Genomic DNA, 13,376 nt, shown 5'->3' on the forward strand with positions numbered 1-13,376 from the left:
GCATGCAAATCTAAAGGAAAGATGTCGAATAGAAGATTGGAGGATGAAGCTATGGAAACCCCAAAGCGAAACAGTTAATTAGTTGTTTGTACGGTCTGAAGAATCCAACTCGTGTTGTGTGTTTATTACACACGTGTATCTAAAAAATAGATACAATCCTTCTCATTACATAATATTAGTAAAAATACGCATACGTTGTGCGTATGCCAAAAAAATAGACATCTAAAAGATTTTGCAGAATTATATTTATAAAAGTACAAAGAAATTAATAGTATGATATGAAAAGGTTTTTATGGAGTACCAAAATTGATGTGGCTTTTACATGCTCCCTTATAGCTTGCCCCATGAATTTTTTTCTTTTTAAATTATGCTTGTGAATCAATATCATAATACCTTAATCCTAATTTCATAAATTTAAGTGCAAATGCGAGGTACTAGTGATGACAACGTAAAAAAATGGAAGTACTTCTTCACATTACATAGTACAGGTGGAAATGCACACGCGGCAAAAAATTGACAATTAAATCTTTTTAAAAGAGTGGCTTATGATGAAAAGCACGGGGAAAATTAAAAGTTCATTAATCATATTGCATAAATTAAAATTTTACGGACCATATTACATATTCGACTAATATTTATAAATTACATTGAACAAAATAAAATTTCAGAGATAAGAGTTTACGTTGAAATAAAGTTCACCGACCATTTGTGTCATTTTCTTAGTTATAAAGTGGATATAAATTATGATACAATATGAATAAATTGTACATATATAATTGCGTGTGAGTAAAATAATAACAACATAAAGAATAGGGACATTTCTACTCGCTCCATAATACGCGCAAAAATGCACGCACCTTGCATGTATGCAAAAGAAGAAGAAGAAGAAAAACCGACATCTAGATTTTCTTAGAACGAAATGCAAGAACTATGAAAAAGGAAAGGAATTGTGATACATACAATTCCTAATTGGAGAGAGAGAGAGAGAGATAATATATATTTTCCGGGTCGGTTATTTGGAGAGAGAAAATATTTCCTAATTGGAACTTGGTTGGGAATGTTTATTTGGAAGCGGATCAAGGGGGATTCGACGAGCCTGCAGTCTGACGGAGGCCTTTCAGCTCGATCCCAAACTGAATCACGGCGCCTCAATTCGCCCGACTTTTGCCTCCGTCTCAGCCTCGATCTCGATCTCCATCTCCGATCGATCGGAACCGGAAGGAACGGAAGAGGTGGGCGGGGGATGACTCTCGGGAGGACTAGACAATAGACATGACTGAGCAGCAGCAGCAGCAGCTCCAGCTCCCTCTTCCCCAGCCCCGCATGGAGCTCGACGTCGATTCTTTTCTTATTTCCCAGAACGACCCCCACCGCCACGACGACGACGACGACGACGACGACGGCGAAGACGACGGAGAAGACTGGAGTTCCTTCCCTCACCGGACCATCGAAGAAATCCTCAACGACTCCCTCTCCGATTCTTCTCCTTCTCCTTCTCCCCCTCCGTCCCCGCCCCGGCCGCGACGCCAACCCTCCGCCGGCGCCGTCTCCTTGGATGATGACTCCAGATCCCCACCTGGGCCCACCCCTCCGTTGCCCGACGATAACAGGCCTGCTTCTTCCAATTCTCGACCGAAGCCTCCCGATTCCGCCCCCTGGGCACCCTCTTCCTCTAGGCAGCTGCCTTCCCTGTTTGGCGGGGTGAGGTCCAATGCCAAGCCGGGGGCTGCTCTCGCCGCCGCCGCCGCCGCCTCCCGCTCGCTCCCTACCCCTCACGCCGCCGCTCTCAAGTCCCGCCGGGCCCTCCTCGCTCCTTCCTCCTCCTCCTCCTCCTCCGCCTCGTCTTTTCCTTCCATCTCCAATTCCCATGACGCCTTGGACTCTTCCGTCGAGGCGCTCCGTGGCTTGGATGGTCAGTTGACGTTGCAGCCCAAGGACGATGCCGAGGGCGATGATAGCACGATGGGCGACTTCCAATCCGCTTTAGGGCATGCCGTTGATCCTGCTCCTGAAGATCGCCTTGATGCGGAATCTCCCGCACTTGAGGAGGAGGCGGAGGAGGAGGAAGAAGAAGAGGCATTGGTTAGCTCCCCTCCTGCCCAACAAGACTCCACTGTCGAGTCCCATGCAGATTCCGCTCCTCAGGTCGACCAGGTCGCTGACGGTTCGCCTGTGGAACACGAGATAATCGCCGACGACGCTATGGCACTCTCAATTGCCAACGATCCCCGCGAGAAGGATGCAGGAAACGAGGGAGCTCTTCAAAAGCATGGCCTTTCTGAAGATAGGGATAATTCGAGCTCAGCGGCTGACATAGATGAGCTCGTCCAAGAGAGAATTGAGGAGTTGGAAAGCAAGAGGATGAGCGAGAAGCCCGAGAAGAAACCGCAGAAGAAGCCTCTCGAGTTGGCTGAAGAGATTGAGAGGAAACAGGCGTCCACAGGTCTCCACTGGGAAGAGGGTGCAGCGGCTCAGCCAATGAGGCTTGAGGGTGTCCGCAGGGGATCCACCACATTGGGATACTTCGATGTTGATTCCGACAATGCTATTACCCGGACCATTTCTTCTCAGGCATTCAGACGTGACCATGGCTCCCCCCAAGTCTTGCGGGTTCATCCTAATTTCGTTGCCGTCGGCATGTCAAAAGGGGTCATCCTTGTTCTGCCTTCTAAGTATTCTGCCACTCAGGCTGACAACATGGACGCCAAGGTGCTGTTTTTTCCTCGTTTGTATTTAGTCATGACAACGTTGACGGATGTTTTACTCATATGTCGATGAGCTTTATCAAGGACTTTGCAATGTTCCTTCTTATTAAGTGACTGCTAACTCTGACTCAACAAATCAAGAGCACTGAAGCATGACTTCATAATGGAATTGTGCTTTTTCTTGTGCCCTTAAGGTTCACAATGGCCAATACGTTATTCAAGGAGAATTATGTGCAGGTGCTGATAACGCGCCTGCTATTGAACTCCAAACCCAAAAGGACTTATTCATCTGATTTGTCATCTGCCAACTCTAGGAACTTCCTCTCACAGTTCTTTGTGGATATATCGGATTATTCCTGCTTCTGCATGGAGTATTGGCACAATAAATCCTCAAAAGTAAATTTTTTGGAGACATGAATTGGTAAATCTGGGCCTGTCCTGCCTTTTTGAGCTAAAAGATTGTTTCTTCTTTAATTTGCATTCTCCATAGCACTTTCTGCCTTTTCCGCAACCCCTGGTATATATCCTATTTGCGGCCTCTCAGTTTTGGCCTCCTTTTTAGAGATGGTGCTCATTGTCACATTAAGTATATACTGGGAAGGGAAGTTTCTGTGAGCTTACATTTACATACATCAAATTAGCTAAGCTTGAAAGAAGAATTCTTCGGGTCATTCCAATTTCCACCATGAGTCCCCATGCATAGTGTCTTGGATTATTGTCATCGTGCTGCATTCTTCTTTTAGTTCTGCATTACTTTTCTGGTTATCGTTTGCTCACTGATAAATGTTCCAGATGATGATTCTTGGGTTGCAAGGGGATCGATCTCATGCCTCGGTAACTTCCATGTGCTTCAATCAGCAGGGAGACCTGCTCTTAGCTGGTTATGGTGATGGGCATATTACAGTCTGGGATTTGCAGAGAGGCTCAGCCGCCAAAATTATTAGTGGGGAACACACGGCACCAGTAGTACACACACTGTTTCTAGGCCAGGATTCTCAAGTTACTCGTCAATTTAAGGCAGTTACAGGTGATAGCAATGGACTGGTTTTGTTGCATACTTTATCAGTAGTTCCCTTGCTTAATCGGTTCTCCGTCAAAACACAGGTCAAACACTTTCTAGACATTAAGCGATACTTTTAATTTATTTGAGATAATTGTGGATACTCATGATGTACATTCTTCTTGTGCCAAATGAAACAGTGTCTCCTTGATGGTCAAAAGACTGGGACTGTCCTATCAGCATCACCTCTTCTGTATGATGAATTTTTTGGAGTGGTTTCAACGTCCTCCCTGGGGAACAGTAGTGCTTCAAGTAGCAGTATTGGTAGCATGATGGGTGGTGTTGTTGGGCCAGATGCTGGTTGGAAACTATTCAATGAAAGCACCTCTTTGGTCGAAGAAGGTGTGGTCATATTGGTCACCCACCAAACTGCTCTGGTGGTATGAAGTCCTCAGATAATAGCGCAAATTCCATGTACTTGTAAACTTTGTTTCAATTCTTACTCTGTCCTGGAGGTTTATTCATCATGATTGTTTGGAATTGAATTTCATTTCTGCAGGTAAGACTCAGTCCTGCTTTAAAAGTTTATGCAACATTGGCTAGGCCAGATGGTGTTCGGGAGGGGTCCATGCCACATACTGCATGGAAGTGCATGGTGCAAGCATATGGTTCTCCTGATGGTACGTATTCATCCAATGTTTAATTTGACATCTGTTGAATCAGGACTTCTAAAGGTTGTAGCTTTTGCAGAAAATGCTCCCGAAGCAGCCACTGAACGAGTCTCATTGCTTGCTATAGCTTGGGATCGGAAAGTTCAAGTTGCTAAGCTGGTCAACTCGGAACTAAAAGTTTATGGGAAGTGGTCCCTTGACAGCACGGCCGTAGGAGTTGCCTGGTTAGATGACCAGGTTTGTGTCACGTGTTCTCAGATTTCAACTCTCCACTAGGGGAGTGTTTTCATAACAATGTGAACAGTGCTAGTGACAGAGGGCTTTATACTTCTCAGATGCTCGTGGTTCTGACAGTTGATGGACAGCTTTGCTTATTCTCGAGGGACGGTAATATGATTCACCAGACAAGTTTTGCTCTTGATGGTGTTGCTGGAGATGATCTCATGGCATATCATACACACTTCAATAATCTGTTTGGAAACCCTGAGAAAGCTTATCACAACTCTATGGCTGTGAGGGGCGCGTCTATTTACATCCTTGGACCCGTCCATCTTGTTATTTCACGCCTCCTACCTTGGAGGGAAAGGATTCAGGTTTTACGGAAAGCGGGTGATTGGATGGGTGCCTTGAACATGGCTATCACACTGTATGATGGCCAAGCCCATGGGGTCATTGACCTCCCTAGGACACTGCAAGCTGTTCAAGATGCCATAATGCCTTACTTAGTGGAGTTGCTTTTTTCGTATGTAGATGAGGTATTTTCTTATATTTCAGTGGCATTTTGCAATCAAATTGGCAAAGTACAACAAATGGATGACCACATGACTAGAAGCAGTTCCGTACGTAATGAAATAAAAGAACAATTTACCCGTGTCGGTGGTGTTGCCGTTGAATTTTGCGTACACATCAACAGAAAGGACATTCTTTTCGATGAGATCTTCTCCAGATTTGTTGCTGTTCAACATAGAGGTATTCTTGCATGTCTATTGTTAGTCCTCTTTTTGAGAAGCAAAAACTAGCTGTATCCTATGTTCTGTATTGTGAAGATGAATTTATAGTCTCTCGCTAATTGTGAGAATTTGTGGGACCACTGTCAACTATTTTAAAAAATTAAGCTATTAGATGAAGGTATGATTAAGTATTTAATTACTCTCCCTCTCATGCGTAGGCTGGACTTTGAGCTAAGCCTAAAGTGTGGAAATACATAATTGGGAGGCAAATAGGGGCCTAGAAAGATTTGAACTTAGGACCTCCTGCTGTGATACCATGTGAAAATTTGTGAGACTACTGACAACTATTCTAAAAGCTTGAGCTGTTAAATAAAGATGTGATTAAGTATTTAATTACTCTATCACTAATGATAGATGAAAGGAAATCCTCATGAGAGTAGATCCTTGTCTCATCCTGGTGACAATCATAACAAACTACCACCAGAAGCTGGGAAATTGTTTTTAACATTATTGTAAATATTCTCTGTACTTTCAATATTTTATGGGGCCTCCTAGAAACTGATTTCTGTGATGAAACCTTGTATTAGTTCACCTAGCACTTTTCTTGTGGCCTTATTTTCACTCACGGAAGAAAAGAAAACCAGCGTGCTATAATTTTCTTACAGTGTCCAATCTCGAGAAGTGTAGGATTTTCAAATGTAGCGACCTTATTGAAAGTTGTGGTTTTGAAGTTAGATTGCGATGTGATAATGACTTGATCTATGTGCTTGGTGTCTCACCTAGAATCCAATCTGTTTTATTTCCCCTTTTGTGTCATTTTCTGCGATCTACTTACCCATGTTGAACATCACATTTTGCAACTGGCATTCAGCTGTAATTTTGCTAGCACAAGGTATATATATATGGCTTCCATTATCATACAATAATATTGTTGTATGTGCTTCCATTGTGATGCTTCTAGGTGCAACTTGTTTATCTACGGACAAGTAATGAATGTTTGATACTAACAATACTCTATGTTATATCTAGACACATTCTTGGAGCTTTTGGAGCCGTATATATTGAAGGATATGCTCAGTTCTCTACCTCCTGAGGTATCTTTATAGTATTTAATCATATAAAACCTGCCAATTATGTAAAGGTAGAGTTCAAACTGCACTCAATGGGGCATTTTACTATAGATAATGCAAGCATTGGTGGAACACTATAGCAGCAAAGGGTGGTTACAGCGAGTTGAACAGTGTGTCCTTCACATGGACATATCTTCATTGGATTTCAATCAGGTCTGCAGATTTTTCAAGATAATTTTTGGAAAGTTATTTAGGTTCATCCGTTAAGAACAGTTTTTGTGATTTTCTCCTTGTAGGTTGTTAAATTATGCCGGGAGCATGGGTTATATTGTGCATTGGTGTATCTTTTCAACCGAGGATTGGATGATTTCAGATCACCTCTGGAGGAGTTGTTGGTAGTCTTTTGCAAGAGTCCAAAGGAGAGTGCTGCTGCCCTTGGGTATGTTGCCTTGTTGGCTTTCTATTTTTGCTGATGCATGCATAACTCTTGGATTTTTGTTTAGTTAGATCTTCTTCTCATATTTTCATGATATGCCACTTGTTCTTGGCTGAAGTGTACGTTATTATAGTATCAAGCCAGAGCGCCTACCCAAGCTCATCAGATGCTTCTGAATCTGAGATGAGCCTGAAGATTTTTAAGTGTGATGATGTTTTAGTTCATGGAGAGAGTTGTTTATATGGAATTCAAAGTGTGACTAAATGGGCCCTTCACTGAAAGCATTTGCAGATCAATTCAAAGATTACACAAACAGATAAGATGCAATTCTTTTCCTTAAAAGGGTTTTTTAACCCTTAAAAAGAAGGTTGAGATAATGGTTCAGATTCTCCTTAGGTGTTATCCTTGCTGAAAACATGGTGTTACAATGCATTCATTTTTATGTTCAGCTTTTTAGAAATTTTAACCTTATCCACTGGTGCTGTTTTGAACAGGTACAGGATGCTTGTTTACCTAAAGTATTGCTTTTCTGGTCTTGCTTTCCCTCCTGGTATGTATTTCAATTTTCAAAAGTGGAGTTTCCTTTTCCTTGGCTCTTGCTAGAGTAATAGGCTGTTGAGCACTTGGAAGTCTGATAGCAGTGAAGAGTCTCGAGTGTTGCTAAATATCTATAATAAAACTTATATCAGAGGTCCCTTCTATGGTTAATCTTCAGGGAGGATATCTAGCATAGGTTATTATTGCCTTGCTTTTATCTAAATTTCATTCCTTTTTCCTTTTTTCTCCATATGCAATTTCTCTTGCTTATGATTCTGCAGGCTGTGTTTTGTTTTTCTATTGATTGTATACTGAGTCTCTGTCTACTGATATCGATAAACAAAGGTGTGGCTATCGGTATTTCTGACAGCTCACTTTGGACGGACGCAGTTAGATCTTTGAGGCGTGATATTGAACGGCTTATGAGCATGTAAAGAAATGGGAATGACATTTGCATGTACTTAACCATGTTTGCTTCAAGTAAACTACCTTAGTTGCTGAATATATTTTTGAAGACTCAGTTGTTCGTTGTTTGTTTCATAGGATTGTGTGTACTTTTCTCCTATCTTTCTGACTTTTTTGTGTCCTCTTTATGGAACCCCCCCTCCCCCCAAAAAAAAGGAAAAAAGATCAATATAAGTAATCTCTGCACTACCGTGCTGGTTATAAATCCCTTTTATATATGTTGCAAGCTAAGCCTATTTTCTTTGCTTCTTCTCCTCTTCTTCTTGATGTAAAGTAGAAACTATTGTTGCTAACCATTATCTCTGTTGTTTTCCCTATAAGATAGATCTTGTTCTAGTGAAGCTTAAGATTTGTTTTTTGCAGGACATGGAAGTATTTCCCCAACCCGCCTTCCCTCTCTTAGGGCGGAACTTTTGCAGTTTTTACTGGAAAAGTCAGAAAATTCAAGAGTGTTGTCTGAAGGAGTCTACTGTAATTTGTATCATCTCTTAGAATTAGACACTGAAGCTACTTTAGATGTTTTAAGATGTGCCTTTGTAGAAGATGATATCCAAAAATCCAATTTTTCTGCACATGACTCAGCCAACCAAGTCGTGGAGATGGGATTTGATCCTACCAGGGAAAACAAAGTGGTTCAGGATTTGGTAAATGCTCTCATTTGTATCCTTGATGAGGACATCTTTCAAGTAGATGGTCAAGGAGGGTCTAATAATAAATCTGCAGATGCCTGGCCTTCAAGAATAGACATTGGACACGTTTATGAGTTCCTTGCATCTTTTGTTACGCGTGAAAGAGCAAAGATTCCAAAAGACATATTGAACCGGATTTTAGAGCACTTAACATCAGAAAATGCTTCTCTTCCGGGAGAAGAACGTAATAAAATGAGAGAAAAACAGGTACTTTCCCTTTTGGAAACAGTGGCTGAGAATCAGTGGGACACGTCTTACGTCTTATGCCTATGTGAAAAGGCACGATTTTATGAGGTATGTTTGCTATCTGTAATTATGAGCTGAAAGGTATACTCCTTTTTCGTTTGCAAAATCTATCAGTGTCTATTAGAGCTAAGAGATCTGCTCCTTATTATTAGGTTTGTGGCTATATTTATACTATCCAAGATCAGTATATTGCTGCTTTGGATAGTTATATGAAAGATGTGGATGAACCTATACATGCCTTTGCCTACATCAACAATGCTTTGCTACATCTCAATGACACTGAGCATGCTGATTTTCACTCAGCAGTTCTTTCTCGAATTCCAGCACTGGTTGACTTGAGTAGGTAATGCTTCTGCTGACTGTGAACTTTCAGGCTCATCTCTCGTGGATGTTCTTCTATCTAATTGCTTCTTATTTGAATACAGAGAAGGAACATTCTTGTTGGTTATTGATCATTTCAGTACAGAAGGTTCACAGATTCTCTCTGAACTGAACTCCCATCCAGAAAGCCTTTTTCTATATCTAAAGACAATAATTGAAGTACACTTCTCTGGGACCCTTGATTTCTCATGCTTGAGGAGGCGTAATGCTGGTACCCCCGATGGAACAAGTGGACATGCTCGGTTAAGAGGAGTTGAGACGTACTTGGGGAGAATCTCTGATTTCCCTAAGTATTTGCGCAACAATCCTGTTCATGTCACTGAGGACATGATTGAACACTATTTTGAGGTGACTGCTACACATTTAAATTGTACTCGGATTTTGTAAATGTTGCCCAAGTGATAATACATATACCCGTCATTTCTCTGCAGGAGTTGTTTATATTTGGTAGCAGGATGTTTTTTGTAGATATTCTTTTATGCTGTGGTTCTCGAACATGACCTAGGAAAACATATATTCTCTGTTAACAAAGAACAGCCATAGCATTTTGAGTTCCCGTTGGGGTGTTGCATCATCGCCCTTCTCAAGCTCTATGTTATGCTTATCGTTATGCATGCAGCAATTGCTATCCTCTATATACGAGACAGAATGCTGGTAGGACATATGAAAGTGAATCCTAGTCAAGGAAAACACCAACGAAATGGTTTAAATGAAAATGGGGAAACGAGAAGATGGAGTTCTTTTTTGAGATTTTGGTGTAAACAACCTTGTTCAGGCCTCATAATCTTTGATGTTTTATCGCTTGTACAACTGTCAAAGGAGGTGTAGGTGCTAAATGCCTTTAAGCTTGTTAAATCACCGAGATATCCTGCACCTTTTTGTTTGCATTGGAGTACGAACATTTCTTGTTGGTTGCAAAGTTCCTATGCTCTTTAGTAACTTGATTGTGATACTCAGGTCTTTAATCTTGCACCTTATTTCTGCAGTTACTATGTCGATATGACCGCCATTCAGTTCTTAAATTCTTGGAGACATTTGATAGCTACCGGGTGGAGCACTGTTTACAACTTTGTCAGGAGTATGGAATTACAGATGCGGCTGCATTTTTGTTGGAAAGGGTTGGTGATGTTGGGAGTGCTCTCTTGCTTACACTGTCGAGCCTCAGTGAAAAATTTGAGAAACTCGATGCTGCTATGATAGATGCCACTTCTGAGGCGACACGAGGCAATTCCTATAGCTTGGGACATTTCAGCACAGTATTAAGAATGGAGGAGGTTTGTGCATTTTACCTTTTTGTGCTGAGGTTTCTGCTTAACTTTCACATTTTGGCCCATTAAATGAATTAGGTGCAGGTGAATGATATACGGAGAACATTGGATCTTTGTATTGGATTATGCCAGCGTAATACACCTCGTTTGAATCCTGAAGAGTCAGAGACCCTGTGGTTCAAATTGCTTGATTCGTAAGTTGAATATGATCCATATATTTTCATCATTCAATGTGACATATCTGCTGCCTTCTTTGTTTTATTTCTTCTTGACAGTTGCCATCTTTATTGTCTCTTGATATCAGGTCCTCCTATTAGCATTTTAAGAAATGGTCTCCATCATGAGCCAATCATGTTTCCATTTGCATTTCATGCCCAAAATTTGATGCATGGAGTGTGGAAAAGTTCAGTATGATGCAAGAATGTTACCTCTAAAACATAAGGAAAGCAACTTGTTTGTTTGTGTAAAGATATAACTAACTTAAGTGGTTTCAGTTTTCTAATTTGTTATTTTTCTGGTCTTGGGGTCCACACGGGCATTCCTTGAGAACTGCAGCTTCTTAATTGTGCATCACGTGCAAGATTTTTGGAAGTTTCACACCCTTGACCTGTTTAGTAACACCTGTGACACCCTGCTTCTACCTCAATGACACCCAACTGATTTGCAACAGCAAATTAGTTCCTTGCCTGCGACCCGTCATGCACTGCTTGAAAAAAGCAGACTATAAGGAGTGCTACAGTAACTGCTGCTCTTGTAGAAGTTTTGTTGTCTATAGACATGGGTGCATGTCTTATGTCATCCAAATGCGATTTCTTCCATTTTGATTGTTTATCAAGAACTCTCTCTCTCTCTCTCTCTCTCTCTCTCTCTCTCACTCTCACAGTTACTACGTCTTAATGTCCAGGTTTTGCGAACCATTACTGGGCTTACCTACTGGCAAATTTACATCCACGGAAGTGAATAATGATGGAATACATAGCAAATCCCAGGATGATGATGCATCACCTATAATTAAATGGACTCTGAATTCTCATGGAGGTGCTCCTATTTTGAGAAAATTGTTATCTCAATTCATCAAAGAAATCGTCGAGGGAATGATAGGATATGTTCGGCTTCCAACTATCATGTCTAAACTCCTTTCTGAAAATGGTAGCCAGGAGTTTGGTGATTTCAAACTTACCATTTTAGGGATGCTCGGGACCTATGGCTTTGAAAGAAGAATTCTGGTACAATTTCTACTAAATTTGCATTCATATTTAGTTTTTGCAATTAATGCAATCTGAGTGTTAGAAATTCTTGCAGTTAGTCATCTGTTCTTTTAATTCCAGCATTACTGTGCAGCCCCTGTTAATTATACCTTAAAGGGGAGGCAGAACTTCTAGTCAGCGTATTATTTTGATTCATGGCTGGAAATAGTTGAGGGATGAAGCTCAATAGTTATCTACATAGTTTTTTTTTTTTTTGGTCAGAAGTTATCTACATAGTTTAAACTGGTAGTTATCCATAAAACAGGAGCAGCATTCCCTGTCTCCTCATCTGCATAGTCCTCCCCATGGCTTTTTTGGCTGTCTCTCTATCAATTGGGCAGGCATTACTTGGTTGTGGTTTTCATGCCTGATGGTATGTCTTAGTTTTTGTTGTTTTTGTCCTTCCACTGCAGGATACTGCTAAGTCCTTGATAGAGGATGACACATTTTATACTATGAGCGTGCTGAAGAAAGGAGCATCCCATGGGTATTCCCCTCGAAGTATAGTGTGTTGTATATGCAATTGTCTTCTCAACAAGAATTCGACTAGCTCCACAGTTCGTGTGTATAATTGTGGCCATGCCACTCATATCCAATGTGAAATTACAGAAAGCGAAACCTCAAGCAAAGGATTGTCTTCTGGGTGTCCAGTCTGTTTGCCTAAGAAGAAGAGTCAGAAATCGGGAAGTAAATCAGTCCTTGGAGAGAATGGTCTAGTGAGTAAGCTCTCATCAAGACATCAACAGTTGCAAGGGGCTAACCTACTGGTTTCACATGAGAGAATCAACGATGGACTAGACAACACTTACGGCCTTCAGCAAATATCAAGGGTAAGAGAATATCATATTGAGGTATTCTGATTTTATCATCTTTCATCCACGGTCAAATATTTCTGATGAGCCATGTTCAAATTTGTGCTTCAGTTCGACATATTGAATAGTCTTCAGAAGGGCCAGGAATCAATTCAAATTGAAAGCCTACCTCAGTTGAGGCTCGCACCGCCTGCTGTTTACCATGAAAAGGTGAAGAAGGCGACTGACTTTTTAACAGGAGAAAGTAGCAGTGATCTTACTAAGGCAGAAAAAGAGAGTAGAAAGAGACAGCTTAGGGACCTCAAAGCAAAGGGATCATCAATTCGTTTTCCACTGAAAACAAATATATTTGGTGAGTTGTGGCACTAGTTTTTATCGTCGCTTGAAAACTTGAAGAGCTAAGCTATAATGGTTAACTCGGTCCTGACAAATTAGAAATGCTTCTGCAGGAAAGGAGAGAACCAGCAGCCGCTGATGGCCTAACAAATTTAAATATGTGAATTATTTAATTTAATTTTTTTTACAACTGATGGCCTTGCCCCAACCCAATTGTATTGCTTGCTTGTACATACTAAGATGACATATGCAATGTCATATGTAGGCGTTAAAATTGTGTATAAGAGCACGATGTTGGTTCTCTGTCGTTCAAAATTTATAGAGGAATCATTACACAATTTTTCTATGCATATGTGCCTTCTTTATGTCTAGTAAAATCCCGAATCTAAGGTAGGGCTCTAAAGTACTCGAAAAAAAGAGAGGGTTTATATTATTAAAAATTCTGAGCAGACCTCTCATGATATATCTACCTTAAAATTTTATTTTCTGTGATGAATTTACCTGTTGTATGTAACTAATTCTTCCACAAGCTAGTCCACTAGAGGAGGTTACGCTAATCACCC

At 41.0% G+C, this 13,376-nt stretch overlaps 1 protein-coding gene across 1 annotated transcript; it reads left to right on the forward strand.

Moving 5' to 3' along the window:
* Nucleotides 1-1,036: 1,036 nt before the first annotated feature.
* LOC104442401 (vacuolar protein sorting-associated protein 8 homolog) lies at nt 1,037-13,159 on the forward strand. Its single transcript, XM_010055834.3, has 19 exons — nt 1,037-2,709; nt 3,498-3,809; nt 3,906-4,145; nt 4,265-4,385; nt 4,456-4,613; nt 4,712-5,345; nt 6,356-6,420; nt 6,508-6,609; nt 6,693-6,835; nt 7,327-7,382; nt 8,198-8,817; nt 8,922-9,112; nt 9,195-9,498; nt 10,137-10,424; nt 10,503-10,612; nt 11,323-11,644; nt 12,079-12,495; nt 12,589-12,829; nt 12,927-13,159. Exons 1-19 carry the CDS (start codon nt 1,273-1,275, stop codon nt 12,950-12,952), a joined length of 5,787 nt encoding a protein of 1,928 aa, XP_010054136.2. The 5' UTR covers nt 1,037-1,272; the 3' UTR covers nt 12,953-13,159.
* Nucleotides 13,160-13,376: the final 217 nt, after the last annotated feature.

This window comes from Eucalyptus grandis, chromosome 4 (genome assembly GCF_016545825.1).
Source record: "Eucalyptus grandis isolate ANBG69807.140 chromosome 4, ASM1654582v1, whole genome shotgun sequence".
Classification (NCBI taxonomy): domain Eukaryota; kingdom Viridiplantae; phylum Streptophyta; class Magnoliopsida; order Myrtales; family Myrtaceae; genus Eucalyptus; species Eucalyptus grandis.